Source organism: Mytilus californianus, unplaced genomic scaffold (genome assembly GCF_021869535.1).
Source record: "Mytilus californianus isolate M0D057914Y unplaced genomic scaffold, xbMytCali1.0.p SCAF_19, whole genome shotgun sequence".
NCBI lineage: Eukaryota > Metazoa > Mollusca > Bivalvia > Mytilida > Mytilidae > Mytilus > Mytilus californianus.
This window is the reverse complement of record NW_026262667.1, coordinates 10,645,354-10,673,262: the sequence shown is the minus strand read 5'-3', so window position 1 is coordinate 10,673,262 and position 27,909 is coordinate 10,645,354. Positions and strand designations below refer to the sequence as shown.

At 31.4% G+C, this 27,909-nt stretch overlaps 1 protein-coding gene across 1 annotated transcript; it reads right to left on the bottom strand.

Moving 5' to 3' along the window:
- Nucleotides 1–443: 443 nt before the first annotated feature.
- Nucleotides 444–27,896, bottom strand: LOC127727260 (serine/threonine-protein kinase Nek5-like). The gene is made up of 11 exons (XM_052234752.1): nt 27,648–27,896; nt 19,694–19,957; nt 18,725–18,828; nt 15,842–15,938; nt 15,340–15,447; nt 14,447–14,587; nt 11,581–11,994; nt 8,056–8,104; nt 6,157–6,214; nt 5,346–5,430; nt 444–4,708 (listed from the first exon to the last, which is right to left on the bottom strand). Exons 1-11 carry the CDS (start codon nt 27,753–27,755, stop codon nt 4,583–4,585), a joined length of 1,554 nt encoding a protein of 517 aa, XP_052090712.1. The 5' UTR covers nt 27,756–27,896; the 3' UTR covers nt 444–4,582.
- Nucleotides 27,897–27,909: the final 13 nt, after the last annotated feature.

Genomic DNA, 27,909 nt, shown 5'->3' with positions numbered 1-27,909 from the left:
TGACCATCTAGGAGCCTTGATGTTGATAAGGACAGTTGTTTTCCATTCTTTTGATGTGTTTGAGCTTTTGATTTTGCCATTTGATAAGGACTTTCCGTTTTGAATTTTCCTTGGAGTTCGGTATTTTTATTATTTTACTGTTTACAATGATGATGTATAAAAATGGCAATGAAATTATACAAAAATTAAAAAAAATAAAACCAAAAAAAAATAATAATAGATGAGATTCAATGTTTGTGCTAACTTAACAAATACAGTCAAACCAGCTATTAAGGTCACCCCCATCTATTAAAAGAAACCCTGTCTTGTCAGGTCACCTTTTTCTTGTCCAGATGCAGTAATACCTATGCATTTCAATCCAATTCAAAGGTCAACCCTCTTACATATGAGGTCAGTTTCTGCAAAGGTTTTACTGTGTGTTTGAACAAAAACAAAAAGGGATATACGAAAAATCTATTTATTTAAGAACAAATTAAAGATATAGTATGCACAATCATACTTAACATAAGACAAGGAAACATCATTAGTCAATAAGCATTTTATATAAAATAATTCCTTTTTTTCACAATTATCACAGATATAACATCCTATGTACACTAGCACTTCCTCAGTATTAAATACACTATGAGGTATAAATTATCAAACAAATAAGATACCATTTACTAAAGTAAAATTGGTAAGACCTAATTCAAATATGGCTGAACCTCATTAATATACTGCTAAATACTAATGGATAAAAAATGCTAATAACTGTTTAAACAATTAAACGTACCATAAGAAAACATTCACCTTCAAGTTTTGTAACCTTTAAATAAAAATAAAAGCATTAAGATAAAAGCTTGCCTTACATAAAATAATAAAGTACAATAATTTACACTATTACTTATTATTTGCATGGTTCAAACTCATAATCACTCTTAATAGAGAAATCAAATGGCTAACAGATGTGGCTGGAACATCCATGGTTCACTTTTCTCTTCACATATTCAATCACATATTGATGAATAGTCCATTTGCCCATTGCCCATTTTAATTTGTTATCACTACAATAGTTGCTTCCCTTTGTCAATCCTAGACTGGTTCTATACCAGACAACATTGGCTTCTGCCTTCACGAAGCATGATAAGTTGGAAGTGATATATAGATATTTTAACCAATTCTTAGTGAAAAATAAATACTGGTATCAAAAGTTTTAAGTTTAACAAAAAATGAATGCAATTAAAAGATTTGAAAAACTTAAAGGTTTAACACACATTAGGAACAGATACATTTGCTCTTTCCTCTAGCTCTCCATTGTCACTGAAAATTTCTTTCACTTCTAACCAAGGCATCTAAAAAATGGATGTCTAATTGCAAGGTAAATTTGGGGAATTGGCAAATAGATTGGTGCCAAGGTAATTCAGGGCTTTATGCTAAAATTACTAGGAAATTAATGAAATATAGTAAATCAATTTTAACCTACAGGATGTGTTAATTTCACTTAGTTTTTAAGTTTATATAGGGAAGTCACAATTAAGTGAAAGAAAGAAAACCAAAGATAATTTTGAAATGATATATATGAAGAGGTAGCTTCACTGAATACTTCATGAAATTAAAATTAAAAAAAATAGTCACAGTGCTTGTTTTCTTTCAACATGACAGAATAGGCAAAAATAGAGTAAAATCTGTTATAACAATATATCATTGGAGTTACTTCCCCTTAAACATATCTTTTTTTTTTTTTTTTTTTTAGAAATCATAAGAAAATTTCTGTATATGCTAAAAACTATGACAACACTTTAAGAGATTATCATACAAATAAATTATCTGCATTTTCATATTTAAGTTCACTTCATTAGTAAAAATCAGTGCTGACCATTTGAGCAACCACCAAATTTAAAGTATTCTCAACCACCTTAAGCATTAATACAGCAATATACAAATCATTCATACTGAAATACCTTTGAAAATTACATGCTTTCAACAATATACACCTAATTATACTATTTCCAAATCTATATTGTATTATTTTGATTTGTTAGAATTGTTATGTGTATTCTAGCATTATTTACAGATACTGGATTTGTTTATTATATCATTGTACTTTAAACCTTTTCTCATGACAGTAATCAATTGACTGTCAACAACCTTTTTTTCGTTTAAACGATGAAACAACGTAATCATATAGACAAAACACTAAAATCAAAACCAATTATTGTTAGTATTTTTTTCTGGTGTTTTGCTTTTGCGCCAATTGGCATTTCATTTGCGCCAAAAAAATCTTTCATTTGCACCACAAACCATATTTCATTGCGCCAAAAATAAAACATTTCATTTGCGCCTATACAACTGGTAAATACAGATAAATAATATAAAAAAATAGATTTATTGAAAAGAGACTTTTAATAATTACTTTAAAACACAGTTTTTGTTTGCATAATAACACATATTCATCAGAAATATATTGTAAAAGCAATAGTGTATCGTATTTGGCAAGAGAATTTTCTTGTAGTTCTCTGCGTATTACATTTGATGGTCCTTTAGAAATGTCACCAGATGCTTTTTCGAATTTTGATTCTGAGTTGTTGTGATTCACGATATATCAATGACTATTCAAACTTTTCCGGTATATGTTACCTGCAAAATGGTGCAAATATAGTTTTTACTTTTTGGCGCAAATGAAATATAACCTTGTGCCACAAATGAAAGATTGGATTTTGCAAAAATTGGCCCAAATGCAATGCGCCCATTTTTTTCCACTATCTGCATCTTGGTGCAAGATCATACATTAACTATGTGATATTATATAAAAACTATACATCTGAAATGAAGGTAAATATGTGGTATAAATTCTCTGTTAGCACTAAACAGGAGCCTGTTGAAATTAAAATAGTACATCATATGGTTATACTATCATAACTACAATATACCATCTGATTAAATACGGCATCCAGTGACATGTAAATATTCCTTTCATTCTATCTAAGAAAAAGCTACCACTTAAATATAAAACATTGTCTGAGTTCACAGGTTTAACTTTCTCTCAACCTCCTCCTTATATATTTCTATAATTCCATTTTATTATATTATTCTTTTACATTGCTTGAAGTGCAATACTATGATTCAAATAAAACCTGATATTTCACCTGTTATACATTCTGTAGTTTTACTTGTCTGACATCTTACAACACTAGACGATGTCAAAAGAGTTGCATCAAAACTAAGTGACAACACATGGAAAAAGTGTAATCTTATTTGATTAATTCCAGTAAACACACAAAATCAATGAGTCAGATGTCAATTTGTTCCAATATCTAATTTAGAACTAGTTACATTTTCAGAATTAGTGTTTACAGTAGCACAATGTTTACTAATATACGTGTAATATAATTTAAAGGTGTTTCCATTTAATTATCTGATTATCATCATGGGATGGCAGAAAACAATGGATGGCTGTTATTCACATTATGCAGTTATTTAAAGAAAAAAAAATTTCCATTATAAGATTGACATAACAATGTACTCATTAAATGAGAAAAGTATTATGCATTGAATCCAGTATATCATCTCCTACATTTGTATATTTTTAAGGATTCATAGGTTTTTTTTTCATTCTTTTACTAATGATTTATATATAATTACTCACTAACTAAAATTTTAATTTATCTTAAAAAAATTACAATACCACACAGTTATAAAATTTCTCTACTAAATTAAAATCACATCTATATCTTTAGCTAAGAGCTTTAACTTTTTTTAAAGTCACATACTATATAAGTAGTCATTTTTGTGGTGTATGAATTTTCTCTTGCAATTAACCCAGAAACACGTAAATAGAAACCCACTAAAACTTAGATTATTAATAGAATACTGATTTAAAACCAAACTAATAAATACTTAAATGCTGTCACAAATATTTCTTTGTTAATAGTATATTGTCTATAATATAAAAATATCACACAAGTCAAAGCTGAGGGACAGAAGTTAACTTACAATAATATAATATAGCTTTTCTTTGACAGGAAGGTTACTTATGAATTGCAATCATGTTTTTAACAGGTATATATATATATATATATATTACTTATTCCTCTCATCAGTAGAAATATGGACAGAGCTGTTTAATTCTCAAACTTAAACACTTGTCCACTATGACATCTTAGGGCTTATGTAAAGCATGTCATAGTAACAATAAAGAAAAATTAAATAATTAAATTGGAATAATACATTCATGGGCTTTAGTCAAAGAACTATTCCAAAGACTTCTCTTTAGAGGAAAACATTCCCTAAATCAATTCTCCTAGTACATATAACACTGTTCTACCAATGTTAACTTAATGAAGTACAATTTCAAAGTGCAACAACTATTTTAGAATATAAATTAACATTTCCAAATATCCAGTTGAATAAGTGTGAAGCTCCATCCTACATATATACCAAGGACAAGCATCACCTATAATGTATGGCATCTCATGAAATACATCATTATTATCATTGTTCAATCCCATGGTCAGACTTGCTATTTCATACAATAGGTTTCCTTTCATACATAAATGACTAATATTTGACACATATTTCACAGCCTGAGAGGTTAGTTTTCCCATCATGCATCTGTCTGTCCAGATCCACTCTTTAGTTTATCCAAATTATATTCAAAATTCTTACAATAAAACAACTGAACTCCAGTCATAGCAAACTTCTCTGGTGTCAAAAGTTTTATCAACTTTTCCTGAAAGTAAATAATATTGGATGAATTATTTTTAATATTGTTTTTACTGATATGATTTAAATTGTTCTACAATGGCCATTTTTTTTTCGTTAACAAAAACTGACTAAAACTAATATCTTGTATGACTATACGATTTTACACTGGTCGATTCATCACATTAGCAAGTAAACCAACTAAAACTTACATCATATATTTTTATAAGATTTTACACTGGCAATTTAGTCACATAAACAAGTACTGACAAAATGTAAATCATGTAAGACTATATTGTTTTAGATATGCAACAAAAAAATAGAATCCATTGAACCTTTGTTTATCAATATTGCCATATTGATTACAATATTAATTCTTCAAGATACATTAAATTTTTAAACTTTTTAAGATGTGTAAATTTAACTATTGTAGTCAACAGGGTAAAGTGGTAGAATCTGTTTCTCTCGTAATAAAATGGAAAAGGCGGAGTGCAATGTTCCAAATGGATATTGCAGGAAATTACAAGAGACAACATGTGGTTTATCAAAATTATCAAACTGGTCAAAACAGGTTTAATTGCATTCAAATCTATGTAAAAATACTATATTTGAGTTTTCTTCAGTAGATCATACATCAAATCTTTCTGTTACTAGATTAAAATTACCTCTAATTCCATATTGTCATCTGTAGCATCTAACAGGTCATAGGCTCTCCTAAACATGGGAAATCCTAATACTTTACAACAGTGCCTGTCAATTAAAAATATCAATCCTTTCATAAAAGGTCTGTACGGAAATTCAGGAAAATCTATCAGCTATATTTCAGATCTATAAATTTTCTTCATTTTTTGCAGATTTTTTATTTGACTAAAAATATCACAAATAATCAGAATTTCAATGTGAGAGTTGTAAGGAACTTATCAGAAATGTTCATAGCATGAACTAATTTCATAATTAACTTTTTTGGTTGTAATAAACATATCTTATTTGGTAAATAACATTTTTTTCAAAGTCTTACAACATGTAAAAAGGAAAAAATACATGAAATTTAAATTAAATAGCAAAAATGTTTTCCTTATTTGTGACTTGCCTACATAAATCTATCAGTACAAATAATCCTACAAGGCAAGAAATATTTAGCCTAAGGAACCTACAGTGTAGGGCGAGAAAAAAAAATTTAAGCAGATTCTAGATTTCTTTTCTTTTGATTTGAGACCCAAATAATACCAATGCAAATATAAGGTAAAAGTCCGCATCAGCCTTTTGCCGCCATTTTTAAAAAATCAAATATCTCAAAAAGGAGCTCCATAACCTATCAATATTTCTAGCTTATTTTGTTCCTCTGACTTATAGTATCAATTTTAATTTCACCTAAGTACAGCCTTAACTTCTAATTATGGATTTCAAAAATGACTTTTCGATGGATGATCTGTTGCCAGATTAAAAAGGCAGATTTCACTGCATAAAACAACTTACGCTTGAAGCATAGCTATCTGATGTAAAAGTAGTTCTTCAGGTGTCATTTTAGAGGTGTCTGTAAAACATAATCACATACAAAATTAGGACTCATAGACTTATCTACTTAATTCAATATATGCTTTTATTGTTAGTGATTGTCTTGTGTCATTTATTATCGGCTTATGTGTTATTTTGATAATTTGGTGTTGATGGCATTTCTGTTTAATTTATTCACAACTTTTTCTTATTGACGTATATCCAAAATCTTCTTTTATTCATATTTTTACAGTATGACTGCAATATTACAATGCCTATTTCTGGTGGCAGCATTATCAGGATGTCCATTTCTGGTGGCAGTATTATCAAGCTGCTCCTTTCTGGTAGCAGCATTATCAGGATTTCCATTCCTGGTGGCAGCATTATTAGGAAATTGGAGTTTCAAATGCCAAAATACAGTATGAAGGAATGCCTTATATAATTTCAATAAATGTGGATAGTGGCCACATGTGGACACAGTTGATGCCCCCGCTTGCATATCACATAGTTATAAAGGGACATAAATGAAGAACAATAAAAGTGACGCTACCCAAATTTGAACTTGATCTGAGTTTTGTGGTAATAAGCATTGTGAGTAAGTCTCATAACATTTGGTTGAGGCTAACTTAAGTAGAGAACAGAAACTAAAAATTCACCAATTTTTTTATTTGTAAACACGCATAACTCTAGAACGGTTGTGTGTAAGTTTTATAACATTTGGTTGAGACAAACTAAAAAATTCAGCAATTTTTATGTTTATAAAGGGACATAACTCAAGAATGGTAAAAGTGTCGCCACCAAATTTCGTACTTAATCTGTATTATGTAGTAATAAGCATAGTGTATAAGTTTCATAACATTTGGTTGAGGCAAACTAAAGTTAGAAAACGGAAACAAAAAATGTGTACTTGATCTTAGTTTTGTGGTAATGAATATTGTGTATAGGTTTCATAATGTTTGGTTGGGGCAAACTTAAGTTACAGAATGGAAACTAAAAATTTTGCAATCTTTTGAATTTTAAAGGGGCATAACTCAATAATGGTTAAAGTGACACTACCCAAATTCAACTTGATCTGCGTTTTATCACTGGAAGTCAAAATTAAATATTGCATTGTATAAAGCATTTATTGTAGTTGATTCAACTATAATCATGGACAAAGGAAGATAACTCCAATTTTAAAATTAGAAGAAAATAAAAATTTTGCAATTTTTCCATTTATAAAGGGCCATAACTCTAGAACAGTTAAAGTGACGCCACCAAAATTAAAACTTGATCTGTGTTTTGTGGTAATAAGCATTGTGTATAAGTTTCATAACATTTGGTTTAGGCAAACTTAAGTTAGAGAACGGAAACTAAAAATTTTGCAATTTTTCCATTTATAAAGGGCATTACTCTAGAACGGTTAAAGTGACGCCACCAAAATTCACACTTGATCTGTGTTTTGTTGTAATAAGCATTGTGTATAAGTTTCATAACATTTGGTTGAGGCAAACTTAAGTTAGAGAATGGAAACCAATTTTGGGACGTACGGACGTACGTACCTACGTACGGACAAGGGTAAAACTTAATGCCCCCACCGCTATGGAGGGGGCATAAAAATTAACTGCTGTAACTCCATACAAATATTAGGCAAACAGAAACATAACTTGTTTTCCTATTTCTACCTATATCTTGACTTTTAATTATCATCTCAAGCAGATATCTTGGAAATATATGTTATGAATTATTAATGAAATATCAATGTTCAATTTAAAAATGTTACTTGTGTACTTGACAAATTAGAAAAATAACCAGCATGTCCCATATACTATGCATTTCCAGTGATAATAGTTAGTGTATAGACAACAAACCAGTCCTTATAATCTGAACAAAGAAAATTACCTGCAGCATTCAATGCTATAGGATTAGTGTCTACTTCACCATCTTCTCCCTAAAAAGGAAGTATTTTTACATAATTATCACAAATAAATTAGAAATCTTTGGACTGGAATTCTGATTAGACAAGGTCTACGTAGTTTATAGGAGAGAGTTTTACTAAGAATATTTTTTTTAAATTTGGGAAAAGAAAAACAGTTTAATAAGGTACTGATTTTACAGGTTTTACTGTATTTTGATTTGATAGAGTGAGAAAATAATAAATGATTTATACTTATTCACTGTTGTTCCTTCAACCATGAGGATAGACTTTCACTGATAAGTATCATTTAAATCTACACAATTTCCAATTTATAAACAAGTTCAGAAAAGAAGACATTATTTTTTTGAATTAATAGATATTTCCATCTATACTACTAAAATAACGAGGTGCAAGTTGTTAGCCGGCATGATGTAAAAATGATGAATCAAAGAATTCAACTTTATATATTACTAATACAGGACAATGGTGTTGTTTAAAAATGACACCATTTCAGGCCCTTTTGTTTTCCACATAATTAATATTACCAATAATTAACAAGTTCTGTGTCGAATCTGATACTGATACCAATAGTATATGTCAAATGTAGTTTTCTGTTATAGTTACCTGTTACCTTTTGTAAATCCCTCCTCTATCAGGAGAACCTGGAATTCTTCCAGTGGTTATTATAATATATCTATGTTACACTATAGAACTATTTTAATAAAAATTCTGTTTTCTTACACCTAAATACCACTATTAATTTTGGTTAATTAGTTAAAATATCAAATTTAGTTTATAGTATAAAGTTTATTGTAGCAAGAAAACCAGGACAGGTTCAAACGGAAAGATTTTGAAAGCAGAGAAAACTGTGCACCTTACAAACAGCATGACTTTATCAGATGACAATACAAATACTAAAAATCCAAGCTAAAAATAAGGCATAGGGTACATTGTACTTTAATTCAGTCATGGACCCGCGATGTCGAGGGTGTCTTCTAGTTTTAGTACAATAATGTGCACTTATATAAAGCAAGCAAACATTAAAGAAAAAAATGTCATATATAAATTGGGTTGAATAGGAATCAAACTTGCAAAAACATGTGCACATTTAATAAAAAAATTCGTAAGGGTTCCGCGGAACCCAGTGTCTCGCCTACTTTTGCTGTTAATCGCAGGCTCAACAAAAATGAGGAAAAAAATAAATAAAAATATTCCTCTCTATACTATCTTTTGATTGTTAGTAGCTTCTGTCCAAGTTTGGTAAAAATCCAGGATAGTTTATGAATCTAATAAATGTTTAAAAACTTAAACTGCAGACTGTATGTAATGTTAACTGGAAGAAAAACAAAGTCTATTTATAAGTAAAATACGGAAAAAATCAAACAAAATTTTAACAAAATTTCCTTCTAGATACTAGCTTTTAATCATAAACAAGCTTCTGTCCAAGTTTGGTACAAATCCAGGATAGTTTAAGAAAGTTGTTAAAATTTTAAAACTTTAACCACTGAGTGAATGTAATGTTAACTGGCAGAAAAACTAAGTCCATTTATAAGTAAAATACGGAAAAAATGGATTTTTTTTTTTACAAAATTTACTTCTGGATACTATCTTATGATCATAAACAAGCTTCTTTCCATGTTTGGTAGAAATCCAGGATAGTTTAAGAAAGTTATTAAAATTTCAAAAACTTCAACCACAGAGTGAATGTAATGTTTCTTGGCAGAAAAACTAAGTCCAATTATAAGTAAAATAAGGAAAAAATGGATTTTTTTTTTACACAATTTACTTCTGGATACTATCTTATGATCATAAACAAGCTTCTGTCCAAGTTTGGTAGAAATCCAGGATAGTTTAAGAAAGTTATTAAAATTTCAAAAACTTTAACCACAGAGTGAATGTAATGTTTCTTGGCAGAAAAAACTAAGTCCATTTATAAGTAAAATACGGAAAAAAATGGAATTTTTTTTTTACAAAATTTACTTTTGAATATTATCTTATGATCATAAACAAGCTTCTGTCAAAGTTTGGTAGAAATCCAGGATAGTTTAAGAAAGTTATTAAAATTTCAAAAACTTTAACCACAGAGTGAATATTTGTGGACGCCGCCGCCGCCGCCGACGACGACGACGACGACGACGACGCCGACGGAATGTAGGATCGCTATGTCTCGCTTTTTCGACAAAAGTCGAAGGCTCGACAATAAAATAACATGTTATTGTTTAATACTTACCTTTAGAAATATCTGTGTCAAGGTGTGTACAACTAAATTCACCTTGTGTCTTACCTATGGAAATATCTGTGTCAAGGTGTGTACGACTGAATTCACCATGTGTAATACCTTTGAAAATATCTGTGTCAAGGTGTGTACCACTAAATTCACCATATGTCTTACTTATGGAAATATCTGTGTAAAGGTGTGTACGACTAAATTCACCAAATACTTACCTTTGGAAATATCTGTGTCAAGGTGTGTGCGACAAATTTCACCAAATACTTACCTTTGGAAATAACTGTGTCAAGGTGTGTACGACTAAATTCCCCAAATACTTACCTTTCGAAATATCTTTGTCAAGATGTGTTAGACTAAATTCATCATGTGTCTTACCTTTGGAAATATCTGTGTCAAGGTGTGTACCACTAAATTCCCCAAATATTTACCTTTGAAAATATCTGTGTCAAGATGTGTTAGACTAAATTCATCATGTGTCTTACCTTTGGAAATATCTGTGTCAAGGTGTGTACCACTAAATTCCCCAAATACTTACCTTTGGAAATATCTGTGTCAAGGTGTGTGCGACAAATTTCACCAAATACTTACCTTTGGAAATAACTGTGTCAAGGTGTGTACGACTAAATTCCCCAAATACTTACCTTTCGAAATATCTTTGTCAAGATGTGTTAGACTAAATTCATCATGTGTCTTACCTTTGGAAATATCTGTGTCAAGGTGTGTACCACTAAATTCCCCAAATATTTACCTTTGAAAATATCTGTGTCAAGATGTGTTAGACTAAATTCATCATGTGTCTTACCTTTGGAAATATCTGTGTCAAGGTGTGTACCACTAAATTCCCCAAATACTTACCTTTGGAAATATCTGTGTCAAGGTGTGTACAACTAAATTCACCAAATACTTACCTTTGGAAATATCTGTTTCAAGGTGTGTACCACTAAATTCCCCAAATACTTACCTTTGGAAATATCTGTGTCAAGGTGTGTACAACTAAATTCCCCAAATACTTACCTTTGGAAATATCTGTGTCAAGGTGTGTACCACTAAATTCCCCAAATACTTACCTTTGGAAATATCTGTGTCAAGGTGTGTACAACTAAATTCACCAAATACTTACCTTTGGAAATATCTGTTTCAAGGTGTGTACCACTAAATTCACCACATACTTACCTTTGGAAATATCTGAGTCAAGGTGTGTACAACTAAATTCCCCAAATACTTACCTTTGGAAATATCTGTGTCAAGGTGTGTACGACTTAATGCACCAAATACTTACCTTTGGAAATATCTGTGTCAAGGTGTGTACGACTAAATTCACCATATGTCTTGGATCTATAGGTCTCAGTGCTTCATCCTGTTTTAGTGTATCCTCAAAATCTACACCTATATCATCTGTGTTTGCTGGTTTCTTTTTCTGCATAAAACTCAAACTTTTTAATGTTTTATCTTTATCATAATTTTTCTTATTCTCAGTAATTGTCTCCTCCATGATATTCTCTACCCCTTTAGTAGAAGCTGCCCATACACTGCGGGCATATTTTTGTTGTTTGTCATTCAATGTTCCTACTAATTCTTTCATATCAAAAGCATCTTTTTTCTTTGCTGTTCCTTGCATTATGATGCTTTCAAATCCTGCTTTGGACATGGTTGAGGCAAACTGGCTTTTCTGTGGGAGCACTGCGGGAGGGGTCTGCAAAACAGAAAAAATATAATATATACATTCAAAAATTAACAAATTAAACTTTAAAATTTTAGAACTGTATATCGTAGTGTGAAAGAATGATATGTTGGACACATTTAAAAATTCTAAGAATAACATATAAATATGTATTTACTAAGGAAATATATTAGACAGCAACCAGACAAAACTTTAACATCATCATCATGTGAACAAAAATCATGATTCCACTTTTTGGTTTATTTCCTTTAGCATAGTAGAAACAAAACAAATGCTGTATCTGCAATTATTATCATCAAACTATTTTTTCATTAAGACTGCACACATCATTTTCTCTATTATTCAAAAACTTAAACATAAATTCATATCATTAAAAAGGAGACAGATTTGTAAAAGCAAAAATGCTTGTTTCTGAATCCTAAATACTTATTGCAATTGTATTATATCGTCATGTGATGATTTATCTGAGAATAAATATTGCTTAAACTAAAATGCTTCCCTCTAGTTATGTTTTTTTTTGTTGGGTAGATGCGTAATTCCCACATCTACCTTTATTCATGGTCTTGTGTCTTTGGTATGTTTATCTTGTGTCTGGTATGTTTATCTTGTGCCTCTGGTATGTTTATCTTGTGTCTGGTATGTTTATCTTGTGTCTGGTATGTTTATATTGTGCCTCTGGTATGTTTATCTTGTGCCTCTGGTATGTTTATCTTGTGTCTGGTATGTTTATCTTGTGTCTCTGGTATGTTTATCTTGTGTCTGGTATGTTTATCTTGTGCCTGGTATGTTTATCTTGTGCCTTTGGTATGTTTATCTTGTGCCTTTGGTATGTTTATCTTCTGTCTGGTATGTTTATCTTGTGCCTTTGGTATGTTTATCTTGTGTCTGGTATGATTATCTTGTGTCTGGTATGTTTATCTTGTGCCTCTGGTATGTTTATCTTGTTATGTTTATCTTGTGCCTGGTATGTTTATCTTGTGCCTCTGGTATGTTTATCTTCTGCCTATGGTATGTTTATCTTCTGCCTATGGTATGTTTATCTTGTGCCTTTGGTATGTTTATCTTGTGCCTGGCATGTTTATCTTGTGAATCTGGTATGTTTATCTTGTGTCTTTGGTATGTTTATCTTGTGTCTTTGGTATGTTTATCTTGTGTCTTTGATATGTTTATCTTGTGTCTGGTATGTTTATCTTGTGCCTCTGGTATGTTTATCTTGTGTCTGGTATGTTTATCTTGTGTCTGGTATGTTTATCTTGTGTCTTTGGTATGTTTATCTTGTGTCTGGTATGTTTATCTTGTGCCTTTGGTATGTTTATCTTGTGCCACTGGTATGTTTATCTTGTGCCTCTGGTATGTTTATCTTGTGTCTCTGGTATGTTTATCTTGTGCCTTTGGTATGTTTATCTTGTGCCTCTGGTATGTTTATCTTGTGCCTGGTATGTTTATCTTGTGTCTGGTATGTTTATGTTGTGCCTCTTGTATGTTTATCTTGCCTCTTGTATGTTTATCTTGTGTCTGGTATGTTTATCTTGTGCCTCTGGTATGTTTATCTTGTGTCTGGTATGTTTATCTTGTGCCTCTTGTATGTTTATCTTGTGTCGGGTATGTTTATCTTGTGTCTGGCATGTTTATCTTGTGCCTTTGGTATGTTTATCTTGTGCCTTTGGTATGTTTATCTTGTGTCTGGTATGTTTATCTTGTGCCTGGTATGTTCATCATGTGTCTGGTATGTTTATCTTGTGTCTGGTATGTTTATCATGTGTCTGGTATGTTTATCTTGTGCCTCTGGTATGTTTATCTTGTGTCTGGTATGTTTATCTTGTGTCTGGTATGTTTATCTTGTGCCTTTGGTATGTTTATCTTGTGCCTTTGGTATGGTATGTTTATCTTGTGTCTGGTATGTTTATCTTGTGTCTGGTATGTTTATCTTGTGTCTGGTATGTTTGTCTGGTATGTTTATCTTGTGTCTGGTATGTTTATCTTGTGCCTCTGGTATGTTTATCTTGTGTCTGGTATGTTTATCTTGTGCCTTTGGTATGGTATGTTTATCTTGTGTCTGGTATGTTTATCTTGTGTCTGGTATGTTTGTCTGGTATGTTTGTCTTGTGCCTTTGGTATGTTTATCTTGTGCCTTTGGTATGTTTATCTTGTGCCTCTGGTATGTTTATCTTGTGCCTCTGGTATGTTTATCTTGTGTCTGGTATGTTTATCTTGTGCCTCGGGTATGTTTATCTTGTGCCTCTGGTATGTTTATCTTGCGCCTTTGGTATGTTTATCTTGTGCCTTTGGTATGTATATCTTGTCTCTGGTATGTTTATCTTGTGTCTTTGGTATGTTTATCTTGTGTCTGGTATGTTTATCTTGTGTCTGGTATGTTTATCTTGTGTCTGGTATGTTTGTCTTGTGCCTCTGGTATGTTTATCTTGTGTCTGGTATGTTTATCTTGTGTTTATGTTTATCTTACCTTTGGTTTCTTAAATGTTGTAAACAGGGAATCAGATAAAACATCATCAGCAGAGGGTCTGGTTTTGGAATCTTTACACATCATTTTCTCTAACAGACTACAAAACTGGGCACTGTATTTATCTTTTGGCATTGGAGGTAGCTGAAATTCAAAAGTGCGATATAATTACAATAGATGCATCCTCTTTCAATAACCAATTATTATATATATATATATATAAACATCTGTACTTAAAACTACAGATTTATAAAAAATGTAAGAGTGAACTTCATTTAATATGAAAAACAAACATATTTTTTACTATTAAATCCCCTTTGAACAAAATTCAATGATCTTCCCAGTTGTAAATGAATATTATTAGAACAGTTGAAGTTTATAAACATGTATTATAAAGAATAACTGTTACCAATAATTATTTGACTCGTATTTATACATTTTGGACTGTTTTTCTGTATTTAAACTTCATATTTAAACAATGAATGCTTAACTTGGTGAACTATAGGTTTTGCAGAAGTATGAACAGCTCACCTGGTGATGATGGGAACATGAATTCCTCACCTGACATCGATGTAAAACACTAAATCAATCTAAGTTCCAGTAATGTAAGCCTATGTTCTCTGGACATAGAGTCTGGAGGCTGGTAGCAAAATTGGATATAACATTGAAACAGATGCATTTGTAATGATTCAATGACAGAGTCATGATACTTGGAGAATATAAGTGTATCTAAGTATCAAAAAAACTTTAATCAAAAATTTAAGTCTTTGTTTTGTTGGACTGTATGTTGACCTCTGTATGTCTTAGTTTGGATATCAATATTTGTGTTGATGGGTTTCTGTTTCATTGATGTATACCCCACATAGCATTTTTTACACTATTAATAATATAATTACCTCTCCATGTACAATTTTAAACACAAGCTGTTGCATCAACATAGCATCAAATGGTCTTTCTAATGTTGACATTTCATATATAACTACACCCATTGCCCAAATGTCACTCTGAAAAAAATAGTCTTAAGTAGCTAAAGTGATTTTAAGTTAAAACATAGATTACTAAAAGGAAGAAGAAAAATACTATTTTGTTTAAGTGGAATAATTTTCATGTACTGTGGATTCATTAATATTCGTTGGATACCAATTTTCGTGGATTTCGTGGGTACAGGGGAACCACGAATTTAAATGTTCAACGAATTACAAATTTCCTAAAGGAAATATGCAGACTTTGCCGAAACCACGAAATTAAATATCCACGAAAATGCAAGTTTTCTTCAATCCACGAAAATTGGTACCCACGAAAATAAATGAATCTACAGTACTTGTTTTCAAAGACTTATCACAAATACGGCATCTTATTAAATAGATTTTAATGTCATTCTAAAACACAAAACCTTACCTTTGTATCGTAAGGTTTACAAGCAAATATTTCTGGTGACATATAATAAGGACTTCCACAAAATGTAACAGCTTTGGCATTAGGTCTTTCTAAGACTCTGTGAAGAAACAAAGTAAATAATTAGATAAATTTGGCATACATACCTTATATTGCTGCTCCAATCCAACTTATATCGTCCTGAACATGAATGAAATACTTGCAACTGGACTTTAAGCAACCAACAATCAATCAACCAATCAACTTACCAGAAGCAAATTGAAGTCATGAAATGTTTTTTTTCTATTTAGTATTAGCAGTTACCTTGTTTATAATGATATAGATGTGCTAACCCCCCTTCAAAACCATCAATCAACCCCAACTCAATTTGTGTGTGATTTTTTCCAAAATTTTGTTTATAATTGAAGCATGTTGAATTGAATATCCCATTTCCTTTTGATTTCGCTAAATTAAATGGCAGTATATTTGTCACACAGCTATTATCTCCTTACATTAAACCCTATACAATTTACTGCCATATACAAATTTATTGATGATCAAATATTAATCAGTCTTCATTTGCCTGGAATTTTATGCCCCTGCAGTAGATTGCAAGTGCTTAAATATACAACATGTGTGTTTTCTTTTGCAAATACTATCAAATACAGGTAACCGATTTTATGACATATGTGTTTTTTTATGTAGTTTGCGAAAACAAAGCATTCAATTTTTATGCCTTAATATCGTATGCCCTTAATTGGCTCAAAACTATCTCTAAAACCTATTATTGTTTCATGGGCTGAAGTCATTCTCAAACTATTATCATTGTTTTGATAGGCTTAAGTCCCTTAAGTGTTTTTAATAGGCTGGAGTCCCTTAAGTGTTTTTAATAGGCTGAAATCCCTCACAAACTCTTTCAGTGTTTTTTATAGGCTGAAGTCCCTCCCAAACTCCTTTGGTGTTAATAGGTTGGAGTTATTCAACAGTTAGACATTGATCAACTAGCAGTGAACCCAAAGAATTACCAAAGCAGATAGATGTACAAACACTCATAAAAGATCAATACCAACATTTAACACTTGAAAATAAATATTTGGGCAATTCAAATTATAAGAAGATTGGTATGATGTAATGGTACTATGTAATTAAAGAGGAAGCATAACCCTACCTAGTATAAAACTTCTGCCAACAGTAAAATGGGGCATGAAATAAAGAATTATTAAACTAGTCTTTCAATAAATAATTTCTTGTTTAAGGCACACTGGTAATGTTAAATTTGGAAGAAGATGGAAATGTAAAATCCTATGTGGCCTGTATTTGGCAATTTTTGCATCGATAAATACAAGCCAATCAGGATAAAAAAAATCTTTAAAAATTGTTCAAGAGTAGAAGATAATGTATAAAGTGAAAGTACGGTGGAATCAGTGTGGTGGTATAGTGCTAACATTGGGTCAATTAAGTAAAGTCAGCTCAAAAATTAAATCAAATAATGAAATAGAAAAATGGTGACAAAATTGAAAACAGATTTAGTCTCTGATGCATGATTTTTTATTGTTAATTATTTTTGGCTTTTAACTAGCTTTCAGTAACTGTGAGTACCCTCAAATCGTACTTTCGTGTTAATTTGACCTGTTGACACAATTTGTAATGCATTTCTGTAATTCAATGTTTACTTATTTTGTGTTATATCCCATCTCACTATTTTTAATATGTACCACCTTTGATAAGTATTCAGTATAACGATAAATTTTCACTTCTGTACTTGTACTCTGAACAACAAATTTATTAATTTTGTAAAAAATATTTACTTCCGTACTCCTAACAACAAAATTATCATTTTAAATTTTCCTGCGTACGTTGTTTTATCCCAGGTAAGAGTTGTCTTATTGACACTCTTCCTACATCTTTTTTGTTACTACCTGTAACTTCTATGTTATATAGGCACCTACGTTTTAATGTTGTATTTATATTGTGTCATAGATCAAACTTATTCGTTCAGTGTATGTTTACTTGTTTTTGTTTAAATGTCTTTGTGATTGAGTTAAGCCATTTCAATTGATATTTTATAGTGTGTCTTTTTATGTTGCATAGATGTCAACCCTGTTGTGGTGCAATCAGTAAAAAGGTATTAAAATTTCTGTAATTTGTGTCTGTTTTCAGTAATAATATTTACTTCATAAAATGTATAATAATCATATGAACAACTAGGCACACAATGATATGATTGATTGATTATTGGTTGCTTAACATCCAGTGGCAAATATTTCATGCATGTTCAGGACGAGAACAAATAAACAATAAATGACACTCTTACTAATTTAACGTCCCCATTCTGACCGGACGTGGCTGCATACTTGTACATCCAGCACAGCCAAACGGACACCCTACTTTGACAAGGGTTTTACTGCCTATTGGAAGAAGACCTGTATTGAACATTTTTCTATTCCACAGTCACCCTTTGGGATGACACTCAGTGACAAATAAATAATTTCCTTTATCTATCAGAACTATGATTCAGAGTTGATGAGCAAGTGAGGAACACTGACCATCGCGTTAAATGGATGTCTTGTTCATCATATATGCAAAAGGCATAATGTTCCAGTTTCCTAGTTTTCTTTCCTTGCTTCAGAAATTTAATTGTTTCAGTAGACATTGTAAAATTGAAAACAAAGACTTGTTTTCTCATTGGCACTCATACCACATCTTCTCATTTATACTAAAAATGTTTCTTCTACTTCATTTATTGCTTTAATCAAACCATCCCAATATTTTTTTCAAATTAACAAAGGGGAGGTAATTATTTTTTTTTTTTATCTATATATATTTTGCTTGCATTTAGTTACACGGCACAATATATTTTAACAAATTTTATAAAACATGTCATATGTATAATGTTAAAAAACATACTTTGCTAATCCTAAATCGCCTAACTTTGCAATTTTCTTTGGTCCTGTCAAGAAAACATTCTGTGTCTTTATGTCTCTATGTAAACAATTTCTACCATGAAGATACTGAAAAACAAACAACAACAACAAAATAATGTAATTTGTGCATTTTGACAATCTTTACTGGTGAAGGACATAATTAAAATCCATATTGAGAGCAATAAAAAAAAAATATGTTTAGATTGTCAAAGGGGAGGTTTTTTTGCACTAAAAACTGGTTTAACCACATATATTACTTGCCTGTACCAAGTCAGCTATAATGGATCAAGTCCTGTTTATCTTTGTTTGTACATTTATTTTCTCATACAAATGAATAAAAAATGTATATGGGATATATATCAAGGTATATGTTAAAAACAATAAATCAATGTGGTATGTATATAAAAATATGGAGATTTGCTATGATTGACAATGAGAAAACAACCCATCAGTTACCAAAAAATGAGTATCTGCTAGCATTTTTTAAATTTATTTTATAATTGTTCACTGTTTCTTTATTCAACTAAAATATCTGAACCATAAAATAACTTTCAAATACTGATTTTTTTTCACATTCTATTTTTCCTAGAAGAATCTAAGTCGATGCTTACCTGTAAGCCACTACAAATCTGTCTGAACCAATTTACAAATCTAAGTGGATGCTTACCTGTAAGCCACTACACTACAAATCTGTCTGAACCAATTTACAAATCTAAGTGGATGCTTACCTGTAAGCCACTACAAATCTGTCTGAACCAATTTACAAATCTAAGTGGATGCTTACCTGCAAGCCACTACAAATCTGTCTGAACCAATTTACAAATCTAAGTGGATGCTTACCTGTAAGCCACTACAAATCTGTCTGAACCAATTTACAAATCTAAGTGGATGCTTACCTGCAAGCCACTACAAATCTGTCTGAACCAATTTACAAATCTAAGTGGATGCTTACCTGCAAGCCACTACAAATCTGTCTGAACCAATTTACAATTTGATCTTCGTTAAATGGCCTTCCACCTCGTTTTTCAATAAATTCTGACAAATCTCCACCGTCACAAAATTCAGTAACGATACACAAAGCACCCTTTTCTTGGAATGAATCTATATAAGCTATGATATTTTCATGTTTAAAATCAGACAGCAATCTGGCCTCTCTTTCAGCAGCTTCTCGCTCTTCTTGAGGAGACTTACTCAAATCAATTACTTTCATAGCATACTGAAAATAAAAATATTTTTCTTATTATGCTTGAACATCAAACATCATTTTTTTGTCATGTACTGATAATTTGCAGTATAGTAATTTGCCACAAATATACCATTAACCAAACATTTGATTGGTAGCTATTTATAAGTCAAATACATGTTGCAGATGGAAGGAAAAATAAAGTGAAGACACCAAACCAAATATATACCCTGACTTTTCACACAGGACAAAAAGGTATTAAAAACTAAGAAATGAACAGTAGTATTAATAAATCTTACAGATATCTGCCATTTTCTATATAACCCTTGAGTTGGAGTAAGAAATTTGAAATATACCAGTGATATGAAGTCTCTATCAATCAAAAATATAACTGTGGTGCTCAAAAACATTGGTACTAAGATTCAAACATATGTGTGTCAACAATAAGTGTCAGTTACATATGTCAACAATAAGTGTCATGTACATGTGTGTCAACAATAAGTGTCAGTTACATATGTCAACAATAAGTGTCATGTACATGTGTGTCAACAATAAGTGTCAGTTACATATGTCAACAATAAGTGTCATGTACATGTGTGTCAACAATAAGTGTAACATACATTTGTGTTAACAATAAGTGTCAAGTACATGTGTGTCAACAATAAGTGTCAGTTACATATGTCAACAATAAGTGTCAAGTACATGTGTGTCAACAATAAGTGTCAGTTACATATGTCAACAATAAGTGTCAAGTACATGTGTGTCAACAATAAGTGTAACATACATTTGTGTTAACAATAAGTATCACATATGGCAAAATTTGCAAAGCAGTCATATTTACTATATTTTGACAACAGCCATTTTAATAGGATTATAAATGCCTAAAAAATTTAAAAGAGGAAATATTCCCATTCGTATGTCTTATCAGCAATTTATCCCCATAATAGAGTTGAACTCTACACATTTCTTTCCTTCTGTAAGTGTACGACTTAAGATTGTCAACTTCAAAAACTTTCAGCCTTTTTAGTTTTAAAAACTGAGGTGTAACCTTTGTATAATTGCTTAATTAAATAAACCAAAATTTGTAAAATTGCAAGATCAAAGTACTAATACAGATACAAAACACATCAAAGATACATGTACTGGGGTTATAAATAGATTGTCAGACACACATTTCATCTACATGAATGTCAGACACATGTTTCATCTACATGAATGTCAGACACATGTTTCATCTACATGAATGTCAGACACACATTTCATCTACATGAATGTCAGACACACCTTTCATCTACATGAATGTCAGACACACCTTTCATCTACATGAATGTCAGACACACCTTTCATCTACATGAATGTCAGACACACGTTTCATCTACATGAATGTCAGACACACGTTTCATCTACATGAATGTCAGACACACGTTTCATCTACATGAATGTCAGACACACGTTTCATCTACATAAATGTCAGACACACGTTTCATAAATGCCAGATTGTTCATTATTTGTTTGCATAAGGAAAAACATCTTTGAGGTTGAATTTTTAAAGTAAATAACTTTTATCTCATATCTCTGTTTTCTTAACTTCTTAACCAAAATCTTTTAAAACCTTTCATGTTTCTCATCCTATAGGTTGCACTTTGTAAATACAGCTGATTTACAAACCACGCCACTTTTGGGGAGACATATAATATTCATAGATATTTTGTTTTGTTTACCTGCTGGTTCCCAGATATGATCTCTATGTTTCATTTCGTAGAGCCATAACTTGGGAATGTTACCAGTAACTATACACATGCATAGCGGTCAAATTGAAATCTGTGGAAGGGAAGGGAGGGGTAGTACAGAATTTTAGTATAAGTTTAAAATCTTTTGAAAATATGCCGCACAGCCCTATATTTTGACCTTTTAAAAAAATAGTAGTGCATATGAGCATTCCATTCTAGGATGTAATTTTTTACGAAACTTCATAGTAAAAGTGGTACAGTTTTAGCCGTAAAGGGAGTTCCTATGGGAAATTGCTTCGTCTATATTTACAGAGTTGCAACATATAAACATTCCAATTTTGAACATTTTCTCAGAATTTCCCAAATGTTTGTAATTATCTCCACAAGGAAGTTTTCTAATATTAGTTTTACAACCAGGAAGAAATAAACTTGATTATAAGTAAATCTAATAAATATTTCATAACTTTCAACCGTTAACCAAGGGAGGTTACCGTCTTTAGGTGTGTATAGTATGCACCTTTTTACCCCCAAAAGAATTTGGTAAAGGGGGTGTGTATTATACACAAATATAGATGATTTTTTATTTTTTTTATTAATAACGTTTTTTTCTTCATTATTGTATATGTTCCAGATGTTTTTTATTTTCTTTCTTTATTTGTAATTTAAAAAAGTTTGTTTTTCTTCTTTTTTGAATACACAAGTACTGGTGTGACATCCTTCTTTATTTGTAATTTTAAAAAGTTTGTTTTCCTTCTTTTTTGAATACACAAGTATTGGTGTGACATCCTGCATGAGTGAGCTTAAAATGTAATTAAGGATTAAGTATGGGTGTGTAGCCATTGAATAATCATGTCAACTTTTGACAGGTGTTCAATATAATAAGCTTAGGCAGTGCTCTAAAACAACATGATCAATGAAAAGGAAATATTGGATTAAAGAGTCATCAAATTTTAATTACTGCTAATCAACTTTGAAAATGTTCGAGGTCTAATTTCTTTTGTTTCATAACATTCTAATTATTACCTTTTTTTTTGAATATCTGAACAGAGCATCAGCTTGGACAAGCTTAGACAAACATTGATTTCAAAAGGGATTTTTATACTTTTATACTTTTTTTTTTTTTTAAATTTCTCACGATTTTGGAGGGATGTGTGTATTATACACAACCGCGTACTATACACGGCTAAATACGGTATTGATTTAAATTGATTGATTGGTTGGTGTTTAATGACACTTTTAGCACTGTTGGCTATATTGTGGTGGCCAGTTTTTATTGGTGGAGGAAGCCATAGTGCCCCGAGAGAACCATCGACCACTTATAGGAAAACTGACAATCCTATTCAATTAGGATTGGAGTTGAACGCACCTGCCACTTGTGGGATTTGAACTCACAACCTCAGTGTTGAAAGGCTAGTGATACAGTAGTTGGACTACTTAGACCACTCAGTCACAGACCTTATTGATTTAAAAGGGCAGGTCATGTGATACAAATCTCAAGAATGAAGTACCGGTACTGAACATTTTGCCATATGACATGTGATTGTTTCTAAGCCTTTACAAAAACAGGGTTTAGGAGACTGCAATCCACTGGTTCCAAGCAGGTTTCAAGAATGTGTATATAAACAAGTAGCCCACAAATAATACACATTCACATTGTATCTGTACTATCAGATGAAACAGTCACAAACGTAGTGCTCTCATCATTATTTTCAAATAGCACCATCAAATTTGAACAAAAATCGAAAGGGAGCTCACGTCAATAGATATAAACAATTCACCAAAGTTTCATGAAAACTGCTCAAAGCATTTATGAGTTATTGTCCGAAAACTGGTTAATCCCCCTTTTTTAATGAATAAAACCCAATAACTCGGAAACGAAAAATCCTAAATTTATAAAAATCGAAAGGGAGCTCACGTCAATAGATATAAACAATTCTCCAAAGTTACATGCAAATTGGTTAAAGTGTTTTTGAGTTATTGTCTGACATGTTGACAACGGACCGACGGACAGACAGACGGACGGTCATACGGACGGAAAACGGTATACCTTAATACGTCCCGTAAACAGGCGTATAAAAAGCAGTTTCCCAAAAATAATAGCACCACATTAATAATACATTCTATTATTACATTTAAGATACTATGCACCATGATGAAAAATAGAGCATGTTTATACTATGGTAATATAATGCCCTTGGGAGAACACTCCAACTTTATAGAAGTAGCCACAGACCTGTAACCAGTAAAATTAAATCTGTTTTAGCAAGTAATTATTTAAACATCAACAATAATAACACCAATAATGAAATATACAATCCACATACAGTCTTATGATGGACAAGTGGCCATAGAAAATAGGAATAAAATGCCACAAGCCTACCCGGTAGTTGTGAATTAATATTACCTTATTGAAAAGCAGCCATCAGCATCAACATTTTACATGAAAAAAAAGTGATTGAACAACTGATTATGACAGACACATTAATCTAGAGGTGAGTTAAATTTATTTTGTGAGTGCTCAGCCATCCCCTAATTACTCAATATGCCATCACAGATAAAAGCAGTCTTAACTCCCATTCCTTGATAATGCAATGAAAAGATCATGCAAATGTTACAGATTTATACTGACAAACCAACTTATACACCTCAACATTTGGACTTCAGTTCATCTTAAGGTAGATTGAGGGGGGGGGGGTCTAAATTAAAATCCATAGAATTTTTTTAATAACTTGTCAAAATGTAGCTTATATCATGCTTTTTTCAAAAATATAATAAAAAGTATGGGTCACTGGGCTTTTTTTCACGCTACAGGTTGTGCAAAATTGGCAGATTTTGTATAGATTATGCATGGAAAACCCAATTTTGTGTGATAAAAAGAAACTACACCATAGAATTTTAAGATAAAATATGAAAAGGATAGCTCTAATAATATTCTTTCAGATAAGAAAAAGAAAAAATGGGGTCACCAGACTCGTTTTCTTGCTACTTTATAAAATAGGTAAATTCAAAACACATTCTGTTATAAAAGTTACTTTATCTGAGTTATCTCCCCTTATATGGCAAAGTTGGAAAAAAATGAATCAAACAAAAATATTTTGTTTTTTTTAAAATACAGCCGTAATATGATAAAACACAAAATTTTCTATATTAACATGAAAAGTCTTACACATGAATTACATACTACTCTTGAAATTTGCACATTTCATTAAAGATCTACACCGATTGTTATCTGCTATTTCAAAATCCAAGATGGAGGAAAACACCCCAGCTACCTTAAGGAACAAAAGAACTAGAATCATATCAAAATGGTAAGACTATCTTAAATATCTTATGAAAACTGGAATTCATCATGCAAAAAATTTCAAATTTAAGAATAACAAGTTAGAGATGGAATAGTGGAGCATAACATTACCCTCCCTTTTTTCTTATTAATTCATTGCAACTGCAATCACAACAATTACAGCTCAGCAAAAACGACTGTTTCCTTCACTGAAACAGTCAACAACATGAACAAATATGAAAATACTAGTGAAATAATCTCAAGTTGTCCAACACCAAATTGAAATATATTGCTGACTAAAGCTAAATTTATTAGACAATTCAAATATTGCGCAAAATGTGGTGACCCAACATTTGGGACATGTGAAGTTATTGAAAAGGCACTATCAAAATCACTAAAATGTGGAAAAATCATAAAACCAAATATCAATAATGACCTCCAAGTCTCAAATATTGAATACTGTTCATATTGTCCTACCTGTAATTAATTCTGTCTATTCACCAAACCAATAGATTAAGTTTGCATTCAAAAACGAAAGATAGAAGATTCAGCAGTTATATATAGATATAAGAAGATGTGGTATGAGTGCCAATGAGACAACTCTCCATCCAAGTCAAAATTTATAAAAGTAAACCATTACAGGTCACAGTACGGTCTTCAACACGGAGCCTTGGCTCACACCGAACAGTAAGCTATAAAGGGCCCCAAAAATTACTAGTGTAAAACCATTCAAACGGAAAAACCAATGGACTAATCTATATAAAAAACGAGAAACGAGAAACACTTATGAACCACATCAACAAACGACAACTACTGAACATCAGATTCCTGACTTGGGACAGGTGCAAACAAATGCAGCGGGTTTAAACATTTTAATGGTACCAAACCTTCACCCTTTTTCTGAAACAATAGTGTAACATCACAACATAGAAAGATATATGTCTAGTAAAAAATTTTATTGTAGTAAATTTGGAAAAACATGGTAAAATCTTTTTTTTAACATTAGGAATGGTGACAAAAAATACAGTACAAAAGATGTTGTCAAAAAATTATACAATCAGACATCTTTTAAAGAATTGTTTTGTATGACTGATATATTCTGTAATATACAAGTACCATTACATCATACATAACATTATAACAATGATATCCACAATTTCATACTACTGTTCTAACTGGGGGTGAAGGTGAGAGTGCTAAGAGAAATGACTACAATATACTAAAAATTATGTGATTTCTGTGTTTTATCCTTATTCCCTTCAACTCTATTATCCTAGTCATCTCTTCATACACTTGCATGTTGTTTTGTGACCATGACTTTTACCTAGAATGTTTAATGTCACTCACTGTAATATTTGATTCAAGGTTGATAAGTTTGACATATATATCTCTCTTTAATTTATACAACTAAATTCATGTAAAAAAATATATTACATTTTTGTTCTAATTATGTTAAAAGAAATCTTAACACTTAGCAGTCTTCGGATGTATGACACTTAATTCATGTAAAAAATGTACTATATTTCGTCCTGAATGGTATTCAGTTTTTAATGAACAGTTTAATTAATGCAGACTTTGGGATAGATGGAGGACAAAACAGAATCCATAATCTGATGTTAATGGGAGCACTACCTGAAAATCATATGACTTTATTTTCACACAATATATTAGCTGTCATTTAACCTGGTGCACTGCTGTCTGAATCCGCACCAGGTCAAGGGTAAACCAACTTCTCCTGTTCTTTTGCAGATGTGTACCATATATTATTAAATGATATGAGCAAATCAGCCCTAATACGGATAAATCAGCATGTGCAATACTGATGACGTCGCCCTGTCGATATAAATCAAGAGTTAATATTGCTTTTCGGACAGGGCCAATACGGTAAAAAAGCCGTATTGGCCCATGGGCTAATACGGGACGTTCACTTCCGGTTTCAATTTTCTTATGCCTTACTAAACTTTGGACGTATCGTTATGCATAAAAAACATTTGTATTATATTTTTTTAACTTAAAAATCATAAAATAAAAAATTCAAATGATGTTCAGTGTTTTGTAACGTCTCGAAGTCTTGAAACAGAAAAATTTCACAGCCTTTTCGAGTACGACTTTCGATAATTGACAATGTTTCATTTCCGTTGACCAAGCATCAGAACGCAGAATAGTTAAACTGTCTGAACTATTCTTCCCAGCTACTTAATATTTGCTAGATAAAATGAATTGTAATAGCATAATATTAAGTACTTGGACGAGAAATCAGAAATTACATCTGACAATATTGACAAAAAATCCATGGACGTGAATGCGAAAAGACAAGTTCAGATATGAAATTCTGTATCTTCTTAAGTTTCTTAGTTTATTCTAATTAAAAGAATTAAAATCATTTAATAAAAGTGTTATGAACTGACTGTTTCTGTATTGGCCCTGTTATAGATTCTCAATCAGCTGTATTGGCCCTCGACTCTTCGAGTCTCGGTCCAATACAGCTAACCTCGAATCTATAACAGGGCCAATACAGAAACAGCCAGTTAATAACACTATATTATATGCAAGCCAACACTGGACATCAAGTTTATCTACTTTCACTTTTGTTCCCAGTGCATTTGTATGTGAAAAAGAAAGTAGGTAGATAATGTGAAATATAACTACTAAATCTACTGCTTGTTAACCAATTTATCTAATTAGAATACAAAAAATCTGTAAAATAATGTACCTTTTGTGATTTATCTGTTTTGTCACAACATAAAAATACTTTCCCAAAAGCCCCTTCTCCAAGAGTCTTCTCCAACTCAAACTCTATCGGACCTGCCGCAGCGGCCATTCTAATCACTATATTTTACAACGACTAAGAGTTATTACATCTACATCTGAATTGCAGCCCTCTGGATATTGTAAGATTTACTGTCAAACATTAAACAAACGAAACTCAAAACAGATTTTATGGGTCACTGAATTTTACTTCTGGGTTCACGAGA